The sequence below is a fragment of the Hibiscus syriacus genome, unplaced genomic scaffold, assembly GCF_006381635.1.
Source record: "Hibiscus syriacus cultivar Baekdansim isolate YM2019G1 unplaced genomic scaffold, ASM638163v2 tig00109987_pilon, whole genome shotgun sequence".
In the NCBI taxonomy this organism is placed as follows: domain Eukaryota; kingdom Viridiplantae; phylum Streptophyta; class Magnoliopsida; order Malvales; family Malvaceae; genus Hibiscus; species Hibiscus syriacus.
In genome coordinates, this window is record NW_024062550.1 from 1,703,846 (window position 1) to 1,727,300 (window position 23,455).

The following is a 23,455-nucleotide window of genomic DNA, read 5'->3' on the forward strand; positions in this document are numbered from 1 at the left end:
GGGCTTGATTGTCTCTTTACCATAGTTTATATTGAATAGGCATGTAAACGAACTGAATAAACACGAATGAGGGTATGTTCTTATTCATCTGTTTAACTTTAAACGAACAACCGATTGTAACAAACAACTAAGCAAATAATTTTTTTTGTTCGCATTTGTTCGTTAAGAAATATGTTTAGTAGGGTATGTTCTTGTGTGTCTCTTCTTTATCAAGAATGTTTAGGTTCTCAGATGGAAGCTTATAATTTTATCCTTGTAAGTTATTTTTGAGAATGAAATGAAAACATTTGTTAATGCTGAATAATTTCCTTTTTGTTTTGCTTTAACACAAATTCTTTGGACTATTAATGTCTACTTATATGTCAAATTATTCATTACTGCAGAGTAGCTTAGTTGGGCAGCTTCAGGCTCTTTCTTCTACAGTTACTATGCTGGCAGTACCATCCCCTTCTTTAGCAGCTACTTTGTCTAGTTAGTTCCACTTCCTCAATCTGTTTCCTGAATTTTCATTTCTGTTAAACTTTCACAAGTTGACTAACATGCTACTTTGTCTAGTTGCTTTGGGTAGTCAAAGTGGGACAATTGACGTCATCGATGTCTCTGCCAATGCTGTTGCTGCAAGTTTTGAAGTTCATAATATTACAGTGAGAGGCTTATGATGGCTTGGTAATTCTAGACTGGTTTCGTTTTCATACACACAGGTAACCTATCAAGTTTCCAAGAACCATATTTGCCTGTTGCATCATAGTTAGCTTTGTTTCTTCTTTATCTGCAGGCCTTCCATTTTGTTTAATATCATTGCTTTGTTTGGCAGTATAATATTTACATAGTACTTCTATGGACTCAAGTGAATGAGAAAACTGCAGGCTACATTAACAAACTTGTTGTGACTTGTCTAAGAAGTGGGCTTAATAGAACTCTTCGGGTCTTACAAAAGCCAGAGAGTGCACCTATAAGAGCTTTAAGGACTTCTTCATCTGGAAGGTTTCCCTTCTAAATTCTCATATCTTGACAATATATCTCTACTTAGTAGAATTTCGTCAAAGGGGAAATCGACATCAAACCGGGCAGAGAGATGCATTGGTAAGTTTTTAGTGGTTTTAACGGTTCTATTTAAGTAACTGAAAGGATGAGAAGTACAATCTCGGTTGGCCATGTATATCTCTTGTGATTTAAAACTTTTGATGGCTAGACATGTTTCTGGTTGGCAGACTCAAGGTCAACTTAGTTTAATGGCTTTTGAGCAAGAAGACTTGTGGGAAAGGGCTAATGAGTGTATCCCTTGGCATGGGAAATTGGAGGGTGAAGAAGCAATTCAGAACCGTGTGCATGAGTGAGTTTTTGTTCATTTGAATGTTATTATTCTGTGTTTGCCACACTAGTAATTATTCTTTGTATCTGCCATGTGCAGGCTTGTCACAGTTGGAAACTTCGAAGGTGCTGTCAGTTTATTGCTTTCTGCTTCTCCAGAGTCTCCATACTTCTACCCAAATGCTCTACGTGCAGTTGCCCTTTCTTCTGCAGTGTCAAGATCTCTTCTTCAGCTGGCACTTAAGGTGAGGGTTAACTTTATTTTCTTATATCTAGATTAAAGCATGTGATTTTTCTAGGTTTAACGATAATGCCTGTCTATTTTGGTATTCTTTCAAACTTTCCATGTATATTTAGGGTGCTATTTACTGCTGTATGATGATGATCTAGGTTGTTGCTGCAAATGTGGTCCGAACTGACCGGTCACTGTCTGGCACCCATCTTCCCTGTGCTGTTGGAAGGTATCAGGAAGCTTGTTCACAGGTTTGGTTCTGTTCAGTCAACCATCAAAATCCAACCCAATACATGTATATTTGGTTCTTGTTTTATTCTATTCTTATCCATGATTTTATATATGTGTTGGTATGCATTTACCTATGTTTTTTAATTGAAGAGCACCTGAATGAGTTTGATTTATGGTCATTTGTGGTGGATTATCAAGCTCAATAAAACATATATGACTCAAAAATTCAAGTTCATTGAATAAATGAGGACAAGTTCGAATATATGTGAACCTGGGTCATTTAGCTTTACTAACAAGCTTGATAAGAACTTCACAAGCAAGCTCAACAAGAGCTTGTTTATTCTTTTAAGCAAACCCTTTTGTCTATTATTTCTCAACATTTCATAGAGCAGCTACATATCATGTTTAATTCTTGTAGTATGTCTTTGGCTGATGGTTATTTTAACCTTATGCGGCTACAAGATTCTGGATGCTGGACTGATGCTGCTACTTTAGCTGCAGCTCATTTAAAGGGATCCGACTATGCAAGGTTTCTCTTTTTTCTTCCCCGGCTTTCAGGAAGGACATGTTAGAATTTTTTTTCTGGCATTTAAATTCCTAGAATTAGCATTACCCCTTTTAATTTCAATAGATTTCTCAAGTTTACCTGTGTCATGGCTTGACCACACCCTTTCATCCAGTGTAAAATGCTCATCTACCATGTTTGATGCCAAGCCAATGAAATTCTGATCCCTTGTTGCGGAGAAATGAATTTAATTTCTTAATGTACTTTCAACAGAGGTTACTTTAACTTATGATACCTTTGTTTAACATTGTTCTAATTGCAGGGTCTTACAAAGGTGGGCAGAGCATGTCCATCATGCTGAACACAACATTTGGAGGTACAATGGTTCTTATTCTTCTTCTAATACTCGGTATCCAGTGCCTAATTGTCACTCTAAAGCTTAAGATGCGGTTCGGTGCAGGGCTCTTATCTTATTTGTTGCATCCGGGTGATCCAGGAGGCATTGGCAGCCCTCCGTGAGGCACAGCAGCCCAACACAGTTGCTATGTTTATACTGGCATGCCGTGAAATTCACACGGATTCATTACTAATTTAGTGGGCTCAGAGGATGAATCAGGATCATCAATCAATGATTCAGTAGTTTACTTGCCTGGTTTAAACCGGCAAATGATGATGTTATTGCAGTTGGGGAATATTTTGGGTAGTACCAAAAGAAATTGGTGCACCTATGCATGGACGCTCAACCATTTTCAGATGAAACCAGCTATAACCCAAAATTGTCTCAAAACTTAGTTTGGGTCTTTTGTTGAGAGAAACATACAACCTGAGTGCTAGCAGAATGGTCCTCTCTCAGCCTCTTATGCCCCAAGTTGTCAAGATTTTCCTTGTATTACAGTCCAGTAATCGGAGTACGCACACCGATTTGTTTTGCAGCGGAGCCATAGCATGGTGACCGATGGTGAACCCTCGGTTATGTAGAAACCATTAATGAAACGTCAAATATGTTGTAAGCTGAAATGTACAAATCTTACCAAAACTTCATCCCCAGAATTTGGGTTTTCGGGAGTGAGCAGTGGTTGCCCATAAGATAAACATTCATTTGGTTTGCACTGTAACATTCTTTACACTGGAAGTTGTTCCATTTTGTTTCTTTGAACGAATTCTTTCATATTTTGTAGTTCCGAAATGTTTAGAGATCGATTTGATCATTTTATGAAATATAAGGACCAAAATATTTATAAATTCAATGTTCGTCACTACACGTAAGTTCTGCCCTTAATTATGACAAAATACGTATACTGAATAGTTTATCAAACTAAGGTACCCTCTATGCAGGAGGCTATGTAAATAGATGAAGTAGCAAAAAAATTGAAGTTCTGAATACTCGAAATGTTGATGCGAAAATAATATTGTGAACCATGCCAAGAACTAATCCAGCTTGAGGGAAAAAATAACTCAGTAGGGAGGATAATAGTACCCTCCCGGCTGCCCCATGCCATCAACCGGCGGCATTCCATAAGGCATCATTCCGGGATGTGCAACAGGGGAGTAGTAGCCTGAAGTAGCGGTGATCTTGGACAAGCTTGTTTGACCTTGCATCCCATCCCTTCCGTATTGATGCCATAGCGTTTGTTCATGCACGAGTAGCTGCTGCTTACGCTCCATGTCTGCCATCTGCACGTACGAAGGCGGTGGAACTGTAAGTGACGCTGCAAAAGGATCCTGATTTCCCACCGGTTGTACCGTCCCGTCTGGGGCAGGCAATGCCAGCACTTGAGTAGCGGTTTTTCCCGGGCCAGGCACGGCGACACTGCTTGCACTCCCACCACTTAACTGAGTAGTGTTCACGTGCTGCCTCACTGCACCTTGATCATACATGCCATTCAGAAGCAATGAATCAAATCCACCAGCTAATGCAGCTTTCTGCTTTGATAAATTACTAGCTGACTCGACCAATGCCAATTCCCAATCTGTGTTACCAGTCTCGGCAGCCGGTGTTTTCCATGCAGAAGTAACCTCTGGCTCATCATTTGAAGGAAACGCTTCCCATGAGCCATTAGCATTTGAAGTAGGTCTTTCGGAGAACAAGGCCAAAGCCAATTTGTTCCCTTGCTCATCGGCTGAAACGGCATCATCCCTTAGATTCACTAGGTCCTCTGTAACCTGTTGTGGCACCATCTTAGGTTGTTCAGGTTCAGGTGGTGGTGGAGGTGGAGGTGGATTATAATTCTCTGGTGCAGGAAGAGCCTTTATTTCGTTCATGTTCGTTTCAGGCCCTCGTTAATTGGCAGTTTCTCTTCTCTAATTCTCTCCGGACTCTTTCGGCCATTGGTCATTTCCTTCAGAAAACCTTCGAGTGTACCCAAAAGCTTATCGGTAATTCTCTGCACTTCAGGATACTCGGAGGACCTAGCAATTCCCATGTCCTTACACCATCCATAAAACCCAACAAGCTCATCAATCATCTTTGCAGCACTAACATAAACATCAAAACCCTTCACACAATCGGCATACTCCATCTCGGTAAACCTATCCAGCAAGATCCCCAATGCCTCGCATATCTCGACATAAAGCCCGAAACTCTCCTTCAAAATCTGATAAAGTGCAACAAGCACCAACCTGCTATTTTTTGCCATACCGGCCGGCCTGCAACCCAATACTTTATAAAGAATCTTCAACAACTGATGCAGCCTCCCTAAAACTCTCTCTGGCCTCATTTCCCTCATCGGTGTCGCTTCTCTCCTCTGCTCTCTCCCAACAGAATCATTCAAATCACCGTATCTACTATCAGTCCCGCGATCATAATCATCTCTAAATTCTCCATACTCACGCAGCCTATTCCTCTCATCTATCCCGGCAAACTTATCCTCCCCATCTCTCCTCTTCTTCTCAAACACCGAAAATTCGACCTTCTCGTCTAGATACATAGCATAAAACCTAACAAAACCAGCATGATCCCAGGAATTCGAATGCGCCTCGTCCCTAAAATCGGACATATTCAAAACCCTCATCCCTCTCCTGGAGGCAAACACGATCTCCTCTTCAAAACCAGGGTTCCCATCAACTAAAAGCCTATGAACAAGCATCAAAGACTTAAGTGCAACAATCCAATCACGAGTTTTACTCAAACGCTTCGACACCGTAGCAATGCATGCACTAATATAACCCCTAGAATATGTTGTAAGACTTATGATCTCCCTAAAATACTTCTCATCGGCCGGATCTTCATCGTGGCTCGTGACTTTTACAACCAAAACTTCGAGTTCCGGCGCTATGTTCCCGGCGACTTTGGCTATGCTTATACTCGTTTGATCCTTCACGGCCCCGATCGCTTTACGGATTGTGCTTGGCGCCATTAGTAAAAGACTGCTTTCCTTCTTAATCTTGAAACTTAAGTTCCGTACATACATAAAAAAAACGATGAAATCTTCGTGCTCCAAAAAAACGTAGCAATAAAAAAACTGAAACTGGGATTGAAACTTTACCAGAAACTGAAATTGGGTTTTGTTTTGTTCTTGTGATAGACAGAATCTTGATCACAACACGATAACGAAAACGAAAACGAAAATGGGGTGTTTATCTGAATTTACCTTTTCAAGACTTTGAATGATCACAAACGGTGAAGCTTTAGACGGCGGAGATGGCGGCCGAACAGCCGGTGGAAGCGGATCCAAGAAACTTAACGGGGGTTAATGTATAAAGTTGGAATTTTACGGTGGTTTCAGTGTAGAGATAAGATTGACCAGTGAAAGTGAAGAATCTAAAATTACGTGATTGTCTCCATTTCTAATGCGCAAAGATTTACAAAAGCGCGTAATAGGCGGCGAGTCACGTCGATTATTAAAATTTATAAAATAATTTATTTATTATTTATATATTTTTCCTCGTATTTTTTATTTAAAATTAATAATAGTCCAAATTAAATGTTAATATTTATTATGATATAAAAAAAATTATATTTTAATAATGTCTATTGACAATGCGTTACTTTAAATACTTACTCGACGATATAATGTTTCAAACATTAATCAACAATATAATATAAACAGAGACTCCAACAAAAATACAACTCAACAATTTTAAGATTAAATTTTAATATCCTAACGAGAGGTTAATATTTAAATCTGACGATCACTAATTTTTTAACATAAAAGAATAAGTTTAAAACATATGAATAGTCAATTAACTGATTTATAATTTTAATAGTTGGCAGACTCAATGAAGTAACGTCTTATAGTTGAGGATCATTTTATAACTTCCAATAGTTCTAGGATTCAACCGAACAATAACTTATAATCGAGAAACTATTTGTGTACTTTACCCTATTTGTATGTAAGGAATTAAATTTTGATTACTCCTTAACCCAAATTATCCTATAAATTAAATCAATCCCATATTATCGTTTAAATCTTTTATTAATTTGATTAAATTTTAATCAAATCATATGTTAAAATGTTATTATAATTTAGATATATTTTATAAAAATTTCATGAAATTAAATTTATATAAATGCTAAAATTACAAAAAGAAAAGGTCTATTTTCACGTGCAAGAAACCGTTTCTTTTGAGAAAACTTTGACATATTTGTGTTTGGTTGGTTTAACAGGAATGTAAGATTATCGTGTTTGATTAAAGGAATAAAAGATTATTGGAATGTATATTTGACCAAATTGTCCTTATTATATATTTGTATAATATTACAAATTGTAAAATATTTATATATTTTCTTTAAAAAATTAAATTCATAATATTTATATAATTTTTTACAAAATTAAAAATATAAAAAATGTTTAATGAAAGGGTAAATTTTTTATATAAAATTTTAATTATAGATTTTTTTTGTAAATCTAAAATAATTTAAGATAAATTTGTAATTTAACATTCGTATAGTTTTTATTATTCAATGACAAAAGAATGATATTTTTGAAAAAAAATAAAAATTTAAGGACATTTTAGTTTAAATCGCCGGTAATGTTACAATACGTAAGGAATGGAGGTAATGACATTTCCGGTAATATACTCCAAAAAATCTACTATTGGTAATAAAATACCGGAAATGATATTCCGGTCAACCAAACATGGGAATGTGGGATTCCCATCCCATGAGAATCACAATCTTTGAACCAAACACCCCTAAAGTGATGAGTTTTAAGATTATTATTTTACAATTATTAATATTTATTTTATTAATTAATTAATTTGATTTGGGTATTATAAATTTTATATAAAATATTTTTATACGATTTAAAATTATAATATTAAGTTTCGTCTTTAACATTTAATTAGATTACCATTTTGACCATTATTTTTAAATTAGAATAATTTTTTAAAATAAAAATAGTAATATTTATTATTCATAAAATAAATAACGTGATATTTTTATATTAATTTATTTATTATATTTATTATTGTTTTTATTAAATTAATTTTAATAATTATATAATGGGTAAAGTATATAAATAGTACCCTGAATATAGGTGTTGCTTTATTGAGTCCTTCAAGTATTATAAAGTTACAAAATGATCCCCGATTATAAGATATTTTTTTAATCCCCTGACTATTAAAAGTTACAAAATGGTCACCCGACTATTCATTATGTTCCAAACTAGCCCTTTTAGATTACAAAATTGATGGCAGTTTGAGTTGAACGTTAACCTGATGACTGAGATATGATATAATATGATCCAGAATCTTAAACGACTATTATATCTCAGTCAGCAGGTTAACGTCCAATTGAAACTGCCATCAATTTTTTAACGAAAAAGGACGAGTTTGGAACACAAATAGTCGGGTGACCATTTTGTAATTTTAATAGTCAATGGGCTTAAAAAATATCTTATAATCAGATGACTATTTTGTAACTTTTAAAGTTGTAGGATTAAATAAATCAATACTCTATAGTTGAGGGACCATTTGTGCACTTTATCCTTGTGTAGTAATACATGCTATCATTTAAATTATTTAATCGAATTAATTTTTTATTAATTTAAGATAAATATAAGTGTAGTATCTATTTTAAAACTCTCAATCATTTGACAATAAACGTTCAAATACGCTGCAATCATTTGTGCTTAATTGATTTAACCATTAATACTGAGTCAGGTTGAGAATGCTTGATTTAGGTTATAAAAATAATTTTTAATCTATGGACTCAAATTTCTAATTTTTTATGTGCAAAATCACTTTTTGATTAAAATTATATTTTTATTCTCAAATACTATATTTTCAATTTACAGCATAATCTGTAAGGTGAACTTTTTTTCTTTTTAAAATCATTTTAACAGTATTTTTAAATTACATTTTTTAAAAACTTTGGGTAAAGTACATAAATTGTTTATTGACTGTAGGATATTGATTTATTAAGTCCTTCAACTATTAAAAGTTGCAAAATGATTCTCTAACCATAGAGTTGCTTGTCGAGTCACTTGACTATTTAAAGTTACAAAACGTTCATCTGACTATTTAGTATTTTTCAAACTCTCTCTTTTTCATTAAAAAATGGATGGTAGTCTGAACTGTATTTTAACCTACTAACTGAGGTATGATAAAATATTATCTCATAATCTCAAATGATTATCATATCTCAGTCAGCATATTAATGTCCAACTCAGATGACCGTTAATTTTTAACGGACAATGACAAGTTTGGAACATAGTAAATAGTCGAGTGACCGTTTGATAACTTTTAATAGTTGAGGGACTTAATAAAATAACTCTCTATAGTCAATGGACTATTTGATAACTTTTAGTAGTCGACGGACTTAATAAAATAGTATCTTGTAGTCAGGGGACTATTTGTGTAATTTGTCCAAAACTTTGTTGCAACACTTTTAATTTTTTTTTTTGAAGAGTAATATCAAATTGTTCATGAATATATAGAATAATATTTATTTTGAATTGCATATTTGCAAAGCAGAAAAGAAAATTTCAATTTTCAAGGATCATTTCCTTTATTAGATAGAGCTGTGTCAGGCTTTCCGAAAAGCGAGTGAACTCAATTACACCACCATGTTCATCATCCGAGTTCACTCAGTGGACACCGAGTTACAACTCGCCGACGCCGAAGAAATCGAATTCTATGCCACCACCTCCCCATCAAACCCTAACCCTAAATTACGTGAAAGGAGAGGGATCGTCAACCTCTATCGAGAGGCCTCACAGAGCTCCCTCCCCAACCCTAGCTCTCGCTCCACTTCCCTCTTCGTCGTCGCCGTCCCCAACTATCTCTCCGCCGCCGATCTCGTCCGTTTCGCCGGCTCCCACCTCGAGAATGTCTCCTACCTCCTCTTCATCCGGTATCATTCATCGCCTTAATAGATCATTCTTGATCCCCAATTTGATGAATTTTCACTTTAAAGAAAGAAAATCTTTATCTTCGTATGGTACTTGCGTTTAAAACTCCTTTTTCTTTTTCGTTAACGGTGCATGTTTTGGAATGATAGGAATGATGGAATAGAAGATAGGTATAGCGTATTAATTGAGTTGGTTAACCAGTCGGCGGCTGATGCGTTCTATTTTAGCTTGAACGGGAAGAGGTTTTCGCCTGCTGAGGTCAGTAAGTTTCATCTCCTAATCAGGGATTTAAATTGTGGTTGCGATTGCTTCTACAGTTGCTTTGTGTTTATCGTGATTGCGGTTGCGTTTTTAGTAATATCGTGATCGAGTGTTTTTCAGTACCGTTGCATTTATCGTGATTGTAAACATAATGGGTGCTATTGCAATCATTGCGGGTATTGCGGTCAAGTGATAACGGTTTCGGATGGCACCAAAACCGCTATATAACAGCCGCTATTCCAACAGCGGATAGCTATTTAAATCCCTGCTCCTAATCACTTCATTTTGATAACGTTTTCAGATGGCACCAAAATCATTATATAACGGCCGCTATTCCAATAGCGGATCGCTATTTAAATCCCTGCTCCTAATCACTTCATTTTGATACTTGAGAGCAACAATTTTGATTAACGACTTGAATTCATTTTAGGCTGAGTTATGCCACATCCTTTTTATGCATTCTGTCGAATACACGGAATTGTCCGAGATTGCAAGCACGCCTCCTGAAGGATTTGCTGCGTTGCCTACGTGCCCCATTTGTCTCGGTTAGTGATAAAGCAGAAATCATCCTTTTCGATCTAGTGTGTTCATGATGTTTTATTTGTTTAGGCTATTAATTTAACTTCCCTTTTCGGTGTTTGATGACAGAGAGATTGGACCCAGATACTAGTGGGATACTTAATACATTTTGTGACCATTCGTTTCAATGTTCTTGCACGTCAAAATGGACTTACATGTCCTGTACAGTAAGCTAGTTCTTATTTCCATGAAACTTATGCTTTTTATATTGTATTCTTGCCTGTTATCTTTCTATCGTTATCCCAGAGAAGCTGACTTTATGTTTTGGTATCAGTTAATATTATTGCATCTGCATCTATTTTGTTTAGGACTTGTCTTCGTTAAAATTTGTGTTCGCTTTTTTCCCATATGGAATAATGTTCTAATTAGCATCATTATGTTGATAGGTCTGCCGGTTTTGCCAGCAGCAGGACGAGAATCCGGTCTGTTCTGTTTGTGGATCTGGAGAGAATCTTTGGATCTGCTTGATATGTGGTTTCATGGGGTGTGGAAGGTAATGCATTAGAAGCTGTCCCTTTCTTATCGTGTTTAAACACGGTAACATTATCCGGGCTTGGTTATTACTTTAGTATGTTTTGAATTTTTTAATAGAATTCATGGTCTTTATGTTTCAAGTAACTATTTATGGGCACTGCAGATATAAAGAAGGCCATGCCGTTAGACATTGGAAAGACACACAGCATCGCTATTCCCTTGAGTCGATATCACAGCAGATATGGGACTATGTGGGTGATGGTTATGTTCATCGATTAAATCATTCAAGAGTTGATGGCAAACCGGTCGAGATGGACTCTCGTTGCACATCAATCGAAGGAACTTGTCGTTCCTGTGGCTGCGGTGATGATTCCAGAATTAACGAGGTCATCTATAGCAGCAAAGTTGAAGCGGTATATTCCTTAAATTACTTCTGGCAGGTTACTTATCATTCAATGATAAATTATGGATATCTTAAACTAGCCGATAGGAAATCTTGATTGTACCAATCTTGTAAGTTTAATAGGTTTCCTTGAACGAATAGAACAATTTCATTAGCTACAACTGACCACATATACGGCTTTGACACCGATTATTCAAATTTATTTGAAAAGCTTTTTAAGTAATAATCCGACTTTGACATATGTGCCAATGAAACAGGTTTTCGATGAGTACAGCCGACTTCTGGCTACCGAGTTAGAGAAACAAAGACAAGTAAGAGGAACACTGATTTTGTTTTAATTTAAGGATTTCTTTCTGTTCTAGTGTGTTCTTGTCCTACTGGTGCTATTGCGATTTTTACGGTATAAAGAACTATTTGTTATATCCTGCGCTACTCTCCATCCTACAGAATTATGAATCTATGCTCGCGGAAGCCAAAAGCAAAAGAGAGAGTACGATTGCCGAAGCCGTGGAGAAGGCTGTGACATCGGAAATGCAGGACATCCAGAGTAATCTGGATAAGTGCACAGAGGAAAAAAATGCTCTTGCCGAGGTCTGCTTCGACATTTTCCGTTACACAGTTTCTGCATGCGCTTTACTTTGCGAAAAGGCATTTGCATTGTTGGCTCTTTATATAACATCATTGTCCGTCGTAGGTCAATCGTAAGCTCATAAAAGACCAACAAGTTTGGCGCGATAAGGTCAAGGAAATCGAAAAGAGGTACTCTATTTTCCACCCTGGGTCCATTAACATAATTATAATCTACTTTTCTTGCCCCAAAAAAGGGAAACCCATTACCAGTCAAATGCAACTCCGTTCTTTGTATTAGCATTTGGCTTTTTCTCTCGTTTTCTTTTTCGGGTTCCAGACCTCACACGGTGTCTTTGTTTTGCCTTTTAGGGAAGCCTCCGAGTCAAGGTTGATGGATGAGAAGATAATTGATCTGGAAGAGCAGGTATCTTAATGACCCGAGTTTATAGTTTTCTATGCAATTGCTCGAGATTTTCCGACTTTGATCGTTGTTTATTGCGACAGATACGCGATCTCAAGGTCTATATCGAAGCTCAGAAGACACTTGATACGGCGGATTCAGATAGTATCCGGGGTGGAACGGTCTTGCCTGTTCCGTCTACGCAATCGTCATCTGCTAGCAGCAGGAGGCACAAGAAATCGAGTCGAAGACGGAATTAGGTAAATGCACAATCATGGTTTTTGTATAGTTGAATAGATTCCTGAAGATTAAGGAACAGTATGAATGGCCAATGTCTTGTAACATTTGCATGAAGATGAACAAGCTAAACAAATTGGTGAGATATTAAACAATTTAACAGTTTCTGAAAAGCTAAACAATAAACATACAGACACAGCACTCCTAACTATTTAAAACCAACACATATTGTCCCTAATTCCCTTTTTCGAAGGCTACGTATTGCAGGTGATCGACTCCTACATTTACGACCAATCCTCGATAAATAATCGAATCAACCAACACTATGCCTCCGCCGCAAAATCCATATCATGCCTTTTCTAATGTAAACCTATTATTTTGCCTTGTGCGGCCTTCCCTCGAAGGTCATGTCGACATGGAACCATTTGGCGCTGGCAGGGATAGCACGGAAGAGATGCCTGCTTGCTCGTGGAGGGGTTACCGTTGGTGTGGCTCTGAACCAGTTGGACCAGATGTGCAACTTGGTCCGGCACCATTTTCAACTGGAGGAGAAGTGCCCCATTTTCCTTCAGACTCCAATGGTTCAATGACATGGACTCCGCCATCTGTTAGTCCCAACGCAAATTGATTTGGATCCGATGGATGTGCCGCAATGACGAGTGGATAAGCTTTCAAGCTGTTCCAAGGTGCATTCGTTACGAAACGTAAAATGATGACATCACGCATTGGGGTATAACTGATTTGATAAATAGGAAAGGAGAACGCACCTTGCATTGGGAGGTAAGTATGCAGCCGGACTTATTCGGCATCTCAATCTCAGTGTTGAAGCAGTAAGAACATCAACACCTCCGCCTTCGAAGCTCACGTATATTGATTGGCTGTCACAGGAGTACGTCGCGTGTGTGATGGGACTACTTGCTTCTCGGGGGACCCACTGTTTGAGAAAATAATTCCGAAGTAACATAAGTAACCTCAAAATAAATCACTAGCAAACTGTACCGGAAACAAAGCATACTCTATACACTCATTTGGCATTGCAGGGACACTTCTTACTGCATGCATGAAACTGCAAAGCAATTACCTCCTAAAGTGCACTTGATTAAACATAGATTTAAGCAATATATATAGTATACGATGCAGAAAAATAAGCTCACATACCTGTTTTAGACATTCTAGTTTCTGTGCTTCAAAATAGCGATTTGTGATTCATGTACTGCCAGCAAATGCGTCTGATCCAGGTGAAATTGAACCCGGTATCTGCATGAGGAGACGGTGCTCGCCCACTCGGGATTTGCAAGAACTTACTGGTTTGTTTCTCCCATCCATCTGTGCTCCAGACACACAGCTGCAGCGAAAAAAAGGATTTGACATAATCAGATGATAATGATCCAAACAAATACTAAAAGTCATTTTACAAGACATGAATATACAAGGTAAATCCTATGAAATGCCATAGATTTTTTGTAAGGATAGCTAAACAATAAAACATGCAAAAAAGACCTCATATAGGCGTAATAGATTAATATGTTTTCAGCAAGAAGCTTATTCCATGTATCCTTGACAAGATTAGCTTGAAATAAGCCAATTGTTACAAGCATGAGCTTTTTAACATATCACGTATTTCGAGAGTTGGCTTTAAACATATGCAAGTTTCAATGTCAAGTGTATCAGTTATTTTAGTTTTCTCACAGTGGGTTGTTAAACTGTTCTAGGATAAAACAAGTATACATCGGAGAAACACTGATATTTCCAACCTGACTGTCAGCTCCTGAAGAAACAAGCACGTTTAGGGTATTAGAGAATGCAAGGCCTGTTATTCTTTTCTGATGGCCTTTCAACTTTGTTTTCACCTGAGAAAATAGAGCACGCAGTTAAACCAAAAAAAATCGCCTTATTTCTAAACAGAATATCGAAGTTCTAAGTCAATTGAGGACCTCATCCACCCGAACATTGTAAATTTGGATTGATGAATCATCCATGCCAATGGCAATGATGTTATTGTCCTGAGGATGAAATGCAAGGAAGGTAGCTGCGGGCGGTGGGGGCATGAATGTTGTCATCGTCTGCACATTAAGAAAGAACAAAGATACAAAATAAATGTGAAGAAAGCAAGATTTGTATTTAACCAAACTAGACCCCCCCTCCCTTTTCAAAAGAAAGAATAACGTCATCGTCAGTCAAAATTTCAATCCAACAATCCAAATGAAATACCCTCATTATTTAAACAAAAATTCTTTTAAACTTCACGATTACACTATAAAAGTATAGCCTACAAGCGTTATACACTTAAAACACCATAGCTTCCCTAAAAATAGTCATGTCCAGAATGAAATGAGCAGAGAAAGGAGATACCTTAAATGTCATCATATTGAATAGTGAAATTTTACCCCCGGAAGCTGACATAACATAGGAATCATTCTTTGAAAGTGCAAAGCATGGAACAGCATCTTCAGGATTGGTATCACTTATATCATTAGTCATTAATATTCCACTCGTCGGTTGCCATAATTGTGGTGCAACACTGGCTGTGGCCTACAACAGGTAAAATCTTAGTTAATACCAAGTTTCTAATAATATTAAGGGGGGAAACAATACAAATATATTATAATACGAAGTATGCAAAATAGTAAAGAGTTGTTAAAGAAATTTTAATACCTTCACAGGTAAGTTGCGATCATTCTTCTGCCATTTCCAAAGCTTGTGTACAGCATTAGATGTTAAAGCCAATATGGCAACTCCAGAATTTGTATAAATTAGTCTAGAAACCTGACACCATAAAAAATTAAATGATTCTCCTTGTCTTTACAAAATAAATATATACTATCATAATCTACTCAGAATAAAATCACAACCATACATAATGTGAACTGCAAACTTTTCTACAGGTAGATTTGCCATAGAGTGAGTAGAGGATAAAATCTTAGTGAATTATTCCTAAGCAGATGATTTTAGATAGGCCACAAAAGGTGGAATTCCATCAGAATTATTTCAAAATTCTATAGAAGTACACAATTAGAGACATAGGTTTACCCTCGTAGCTGTCAAACTATCAGGAAGCCTCAAGGAGCGGCATTGTGATGATTCATTGATTTCTGTAAGTTTCCAGATCCTAGATTTCTCCACAGACTCATCTGTGATTCTTGGCTTTATATCGGCCACGCTTCTACCATCGTTGATCTGAAATGACCCAAAAGCAAAAAGATCAGATCATAAATTTTATCATGCATAAATTAGACTTCGTAAACATTCACTTTCAAAAGATAGGTGCATCCATGTCACTTTATGAAAAAACATTTAGGTTATGACTATGATAGTAACTCACCATTCCAACCATAGCAGGTACTGATGCTGCACGATCACCCATGGTTGTTCCAATAGTTGCGTTGTTGGAGCCAAATGTACCAATATTTGGAGCCTGGTACATAAATCAGCCACTTACAAAAATATCTTCACATAATATTTGTACATTAATGAATAGTTATAGTATCTCTCTCATATATTAAGAGCTTTTACCTTTACTATAGCAGCAGGGGCAACTCTAGAAGCATCAAATGAACGACTCTCCACCGTCCGTAGCAACCTAATGCCATCTGAATTAGCTAGAACTTTAACTCCATTATCATCAGTTGAAACGGTTAGCAATGTTCCTTCCTTGTTAAATCTAATGCAAGGGGAAGGCTGCATTTTGTTATACAAGTACAGTTAGGAGGTTGAAGTTAGTACCAGACAACCGTACAAGGAATAATGCAAATGCTTACATACCGGCAATCCACCATTTGCTGGAGTACTTGTTAATAAATTAAGATTATCCATGTCCCAGAATTTGACAGTGAACTCATCACCAGCAGCCAAGAACCGATTCTTTGTGGTATCAAATTGAACAACTCCCACAGATCGCTTCCCAAGACCAAAATACGAACGCTTGACAGTTCCTTCACTTTCATTCCATTCCACCAAGAATGATTCCCCTTCTTTATTTGTCCCGCATGAGAACAGCCTATAGTAGCCGATAAATTGAAAAGGTAAGTACTACCATAATGAATAGAAAGATGATAAGAACAACCTCAAAATAAGAAAGACCAAGTCAGAGAGTGGACATATAACATAAGAACCTTGTTCCGTCAGCACTGTATGCCATTGCTGTCGAGGACTGGCCTGGTGCATTATAGTCAACTCTTGAACCCATATTATCATACAACCATGCCTTTATTTTCCCATCAGTTGCTGTTGAGAAAATGAACTGAGAAGGGAGAATAAGACAGAAGAAGATGGAAATCTTTAAGCATTACAGTAATAAGAAACTTATAGGATATCAACTGCTAATGATTAGAATGTCCAATTCAAAAATACAAGTATCACCAGAAGAGAAATAGAGAGATTCTTATGCAGAGTCTTTAGAAAGGAGTTGTGGACTCTATGGTTGAAAGAAAAACGCACTAAATCCTAAATCTGATTGTTCTATGACAAAATATCCCAAAATCTGAAATCGTTTCACAAATTCTGGTTTCCATAGAATATATATACTTTCAAATATCTTTTAACTCGGGTACATTATTTAAAAATATTTAAGCAGGAGATGGACATTGGGGGGTAAAACTAGCTTAATTTACACAGCAGATACCATGCTAGGAGCCAAAATCAAATTTGCACACAAAATACTCCAGAACACTAAATGAAACAACCAAAAATAATAATAATCACCAAGGCTAAAAACAGACTCGGATTGAATATAACTCAAGCATCCAATGATTGTTGTTTAATATCAACTGTATAATGATTCAATGTTATACATTTAATCTGTTAAGATCTATGAAAAGACTGGTAAAAACTTTAGACCTTAGTTTTCTGAGTGTGATATTGGCTCATTTTCTAACTAAGAGGAAAATAATTAATATACCCCCATTTTTACTCTGTTGAAATGGAAGGGAAATTAAAACAAAGGGACAAATGAGTGCCAATCTCCATGTTGTTGTCTGTTACCTGAATATTTTCCTTGTGATGAGGACATATAGAATAGACAGGTGCTTCATGACCCTCAAAAGTATACTGCTTAGCGCCAGTAGTAGCATCCCAAACCTACAAAGATTAAGCTGTTAGTAATTAATTCAAACAGATGCAATAAGATAAAAGAAATGAGATGAACAGCAACCTTAATAACCCTGTCCTCGCCACAAGTGACAATGCTCAACTGTTTGTTTGGATAAGAGAATGCAATATCATTGACACTTCCAACATGAGCCTCAATCTAAAATAGAAAAGAATTCAATGAATGTATTAGGAGAAAGGAAGATATCAGCATAAAAATCCTTGCTGGACATAACTGCATCGACTAGTCACACAAACCTCAAGATGATTACGTAGATCATCACCACCATGGTAGGAGTATATGTGCACAATATGCTTGGCATAAGCAACACCTGAAAATAGGTAGAAAATTTCAAAACTAGGTAGATGAATTTACTTCCTTTTCAAAGTGGCAGACAATCAGAAATTCAATTGCTACAGCCCCAGGCATTACCAAAAAGTGCTCCATCAGGGCTCCAAGCAACACGGTTGACTGCTACAGTATAATCATTTGCCAGAGATGCCTGATTGAGAATCAGAAGGTTAACATTTGTGACTACTTCAAGTTCAATAAATCTTGTTAGCGGCAAAAAAATTCCAAACCTGCAGTGGCATCGAAAATGCTGAAAGGTCCCAGACCTTAAAAGTTTTATGGGCGATCTTTTCACCACTACCTACTTCCCACACCATGATATCACCAATGTTTGTTCCCACTGATATTATAAAACCAAATATGGGAGAAGAAAACACACAAAATTAGAACAGAACAATAAAGGGAAGAAAAAACCAGCTTATGATAACATAATTTACAGAAAATGATTCTGAGCACGCATGCAAATTTTTGTTCCTTTCTCACCAAGAAGTAGAATTTGTTGCACCGGATGGAAATCCATACTCTTGACTGTAGACCCATGACTTAGAGTCATAACAACAGTCTTAGGCAAGTCATCAGGAGAATAAGAACTTTGACCATGGCTCTGGTCGGCATATGGAACCGGCAAAATATTTATAGGCAAATTATTGACCTGGTGGTGAAGCATAGCTGATTAGGTACCATTAATTTATAATATACAGTTTCAACAAAAACTAGAAGGATGTTGCTATGCTACAAGATGAAGCAGACCTCCTGGTTACAGCCAAAAGACTAGCAGGCAGGAAGAAAAGGAAGAGAAAAAAACTAAGGTGAAAACAAGACAACTAAGACCCAAAAAATACTATCAAAACTACCTAAACTGTAAAGTACCATTTTCTTGCTTTCAACAATAAGGGAAACATGATGAGGTTTAAAATTAGGAGAAAAATTCTTTATTTGATTACCCATCTTCAGAGAACTAGAGGAGCACCAAAATTTCAATTGCTAATTATTATAACCAGAAAAGCCATAACATGCAAATAAATTTCATCAGGACTAAAATTTTTGTTTAAATCACATTCTTCACATGAATTAATTAATATACTCTAAACCTCGTTACAAATGCATCACATACATCTCATGGTCATACTTCCACAAAAATAATAGATTTGTATATTGTACATTGTTACAATTGTAAATATTAGAGTTTATTTGTAATTACTGATAGAAATAGAATGTAGTTTCTAGAAGCAGCGCCGAGGCAGAGTATAGAGCCTTAGCATTGGGAATCTGTGAAGGCATGTGGTTGCTACGACTACTAAAGGAGTTGGACGTAAAGTATGAAAGAAACTTAGAAAACTTTAGTGATAATCAATCAGCTATTCAAATTGCAAAAAACCCCGTCCATCATGATCGTACTAAGCATGTGGAAATCGACATACTTTATTGCAGAAAAAGTGAATGGTGGGATAGTAAACTTAACTTATGTCCCTACAGAGGAACAACTAGCAGATGTTCTCACCAAAGCTCTATCCAAACAAGTTTTTGAGAAGTTTCTGTCCAAGCTGGATTTATACAATGTATATACTCGAGCTTGAGGGGGAGTGTAAGTTGTTACAATTGTAAATATTAGAGTTTATTTGTAATTAGTGATAGAGATAGGATCTTATCTTTTAATAACAGAAGATAAGGTTTGTGTTTTAAATAACTCCTAGTTGCAGTGAAACTCTTGTATCCTAAGTCTTTAAATAGACTCTGTAATTCATCATTTGAGATACATAAAAATACTCACTATTCTCGTGAGTTTCCACATATATGTCACACTTGCTATTCAGGAGGTAAATCTATATTATAAACCATCGCATATGGTATGATTAGCTTGACATACCTCATCTGGCATTCCGAAGGGCCTTGGTCTCTTCAAAACATGTTCAGAATCTGCTGACTGGTAGTCCAGGGCAGGGTTATTGGTTGGAGGAGTTCTAGGGCGTTTTAAGATTGCAGCTAGCATGAGAAACAAATATAGAAGGTCAAATAAAAATCCATCAAGATATGCATTTCACTAGAAAAAACTGTATGATATCCTAAAATTTTTATGTTCTGGTGACTTCTCGATGTATCATGATCTTACATCATAATATCATATTAGCAACAAATATGACTTTTCCTAACAAATTTATACATTATGCATCTTGACAGAGGCAACAAAAGTAATTCTAACACGCAAATGAAGTTTTACAACATGCACGTCCACACCAGCATGACAAGTGTAGAACTTAGTAAAGAAGAAGCAATTTGAAGTTTGAACACAATGGACAAGTTCTTTAAATAACTACCTGCATTATTTGGCACAGTTAGTCCAATTGGTCCGGCAGAAGCTGCAGGGTAAGGCATAGGAGCTGGGTTAGCCATCCATCCAGCAAGAGAGATAGGAAGAGCAGCAGGTGTGGGCTGAAAAGGCTGTGTATATATGTGTAAGATGTCAAAAGAAATGAACAATCCAGAAACAACTTGATTACTTAGGACTTCTACCAACTTACACCATGAGCACCCAGTGGAGGAAAACCCCCCGCCTTCGGGATGCCACTCATTAAAGGATTAGTAACAGGGGATGGAGCTCGTGCACCATTTGGTTGTCCGCAACTGTGGTCTACAAACAGTGTTTTTATGTCCGGATTGGACCTTGGATTCTTACAAAGCTGATGCTGCCAATTCAAACTGCATTATAATAACAAAAACCATTAAGAAGCTCAAAGCGGAAGGAATTAATTAAGTTTAGAATAAAAAAAGAAGAATATGACCTTTGATTTATTAGTGTCCGCAGTCTTGAATTCTTCAAGGAAGGAAACTGAAGCTTATCACGGAAAAGAGGGTTAGCCTCTATTAACTTCTTTAATTCTGCAAGCATTATGCCTCTAGCAGATTTGGTATCCCCATATTTAGATAACTGATCATTTTCTCTGCATATAAACATAAACCATAAAATTGCAGGAACTTATGAAGTAGAGACACAAAGATGCCAAAGTGCTGCCACAGTGGACAAAAAATAAACCGAGTATCAATATCTCATCCATACCTAAAGTTGTCCAATGTCATCAGATGTGTAATTTCCTTAAAAAGCTCCTCATTAAATGCTGAAAACACTTTCAAGTCTTTAACTAAAATCTCCACGGCTTTACCACGATCTCGCCTGCATTTGTTCCAGTGAAAATACAAATGAACTTAGGACACTTCCCGTTTTATGTAAGTAAATTCACTCGCAGACTTGCAAAAATGCCAACAAACAAACTAAACAATAAGTACAGACGACACTATAAGCTAACGAGGAAAAAAATGCTTACTTGTCAAGAGCTTCAAGGTATTTCTGTTTCCGAATCTCGAAAAATATCTTCATGGAATATCTGTTATCATCCACCTTTGTAAACCCCGAGAGATACTTCTCTACCTCATCCCACTCCCCATTCGTCACCATGTCCTCAAAATATCTCAAATTGAAGAAAAATCCTGACTCTTGCTCCAATCTAATTAAATTAAAATTCATTAACCAACAAGTACAAAAAACACAGAAACATAATTTCAACGCATTTATATATATATTTTTTTAAAATAGAAAAATAAAACTGCAAACATCAAAGCATACCTGTGAACAGTGTCTTTAAATTTCTCTTCATCAAGGAATTGAAGTATAAGGAACACGAGTTCTCTGCTAAGTGAGGACATGATCGTAATTCTGTAAAAAAACAACAAAAAGAAAAGAAAAGAAAAAGAAAAGAGATCTGAGCTCCTCGTAGATCAATTATACTTCAAAAAGATAACCAAAAACCCGTAAGAAATTAGGGTCTCAGCTCAAGAAATCCACCAACTTAAACAAATCATCCAATAAACTTCAAAAAATTATAGAAATGATAGAAAAAATTACCAGATTTAATTTCACAGATCGGGATAATTTCTTCGGAGAAAGCGAATGGAAAAGAGCGGTCTTCTCACTTCTTTCTCTTTAGATTTTTTTTTTTTTTTTTGAATGCTTCTCTCTCTTTCTTCTTTGGAGTTGCTTCTGGCTGAAGTATTTATAGAAAGGAGGAGAGGGTTAGGGATTTGAAAGGTGAAAAAAGAAAAATCAAAAGGAAAATGGAAAGAACAAGGAAACAAACAAAAAAGAAATATGCAGACATATCGTGATCAGAACGAGACGAGATATGAGATATTGAAATAATTAAAAGTTGGAACTCGATTGATAAGTAGTTTCGCTTATAAAATGATAGGGTATCTGATAAGCGCAGTGATTGTAGATTAGGTTGGGGTCGTGGACTTTTTATTTTTAGGTATTCTTGCCATTTGTATAAAATAATCTTATAATTTATAATTTTAATTTGAAGCGATCAATAATTCAATATACAGAAGTTTCATAAGTAAACGAAGTTTACCAGACAAGAATTTCAACAATAAACTTTTTGACTAAAACTAGGGTAAATTACACTTTTAATACATAAACTATCAGTTTTAAGCTTTTTAGTACTTAAACTTTCCATTTTTTTCAAAACCACACCTAAAGTTTAATTTTTGATTCATTTTGGTACCTCTGTTCTTCAATGTTAAATTTTGATTTTTTTTAAAGCTTAGGTACTAAAACGAATCAAAAATGATAATTTATATACTAAATGTGTTAAGCTTTTAACGATGTGATATTAAAATGAAACAAAAACTAAATATTATATATGATTTTAAAAAATTGAAAATTTTAGGTAGTAAAACGGATAAAAACTGATAGTTTAGATATTAAATACGTAGTTTACCCATGAAATTGTTGTTGTTATGCTCAAAATAGATATATATCAATAGTATTCATGAAAATTTCATACTACCTCCTTCCCACTAAAAAGAGTCTCTTATTTAATTTTTAAAATACGAATTTTTTAAACTTTGGCCATTATCATTTTAAATATTTAAAAAAATGAATTTTATTAAATATATATTTTGAAACTACTTGGATAAAGATTTCTAAAATATATATTTTTATCAAAAGAGACGAATCATCATCAACGTACACAATCATCATTCCTCTCATTCAGCATCAACGGTTACAATATATATATTACGAATAATACTTATGATCAAAATAATGGGAAAAAACTGTGTATCCCAAATTGAATATGCTAAGATTATTGGATGTCTAATATTTTGATGAATTATACTCAATATAATATTATTTATGCAGTGAATAGACAAAATTGATATACCTATAGTTTTAGTATCTTAATGGTAAAATTGATTGAAAAGTAAAATTTATGTGACATATTGCAGTTTTAGAGAAATGCTCTGATACAAACTGGGTGACAAATAATGATGAAGCTAGTTTTATTAGTGTGTTTGTCTTCTATTTTAGGTGAATCAATTATATTGTGAAAGTCTATCAAATAGACGTATATTTAGGGATGACAACGGGTCGGGTTAGGATCGAATTTTTGGTCAACCCGACACGACCCGAAAATATGTATATTCCATTCGAATTCGATCGACCCAAAAATATATATCATCCACTGACTC

At 35.8% G+C, this 23,455-nt stretch overlaps 2 protein-coding genes and 2 pseudogenes across 2 annotated transcripts; 2 read left to right on the forward strand and 2 right to left on the reverse strand.

Annotated features, from left to right (window-relative positions):
- Positions 1-66: 66 nt before the first annotated feature.
- LOC120211986 lies at positions 67-3,267 on the forward strand. Its single transcript, XM_039210439.1, has 10 exons — positions 67-72; positions 384-471; positions 556-644; positions 985-1,083; positions 1,212-1,333; positions 1,412-1,556; positions 1,702-1,794; positions 2,230-2,303; positions 2,602-2,655; positions 2,740-3,267. Exons 1-10 carry the CDS (start codon positions 67-69, stop codon positions 2,768-2,770), a joined length of 801 nt encoding a protein of 266 aa, XP_039066370.1. The 3' UTR covers positions 2,771-3,267.
- LOC120211927 lies at positions 2,996-21,984 on the reverse strand (annotated as a pseudogene).
- On the reverse strand, positions 3,541-6,040 carry LOC120211928 (annotated as a pseudogene).
- Positions 9,205-12,650, forward strand: LOC120211929 (BRAP2 RING ZnF UBP domain-containing protein 1-like). Its single transcript, XM_039210395.1, has 11 exons — positions 9,205-9,573; positions 9,721-9,829; positions 10,263-10,377; positions 10,481-10,578; positions 10,798-10,904; positions 11,049-11,298; positions 11,546-11,599; positions 11,736-11,879; positions 11,983-12,047; positions 12,228-12,282; positions 12,363-12,650. Exons 1-11 carry the CDS (start codon positions 9,287-9,289, stop codon positions 12,516-12,518), a joined length of 1,440 nt encoding a protein of 479 aa, XP_039066326.1. The 5' UTR covers positions 9,205-9,286; the 3' UTR covers positions 12,519-12,650.
- Positions 21,985-23,455: the final 1,471 nt, after the last annotated feature.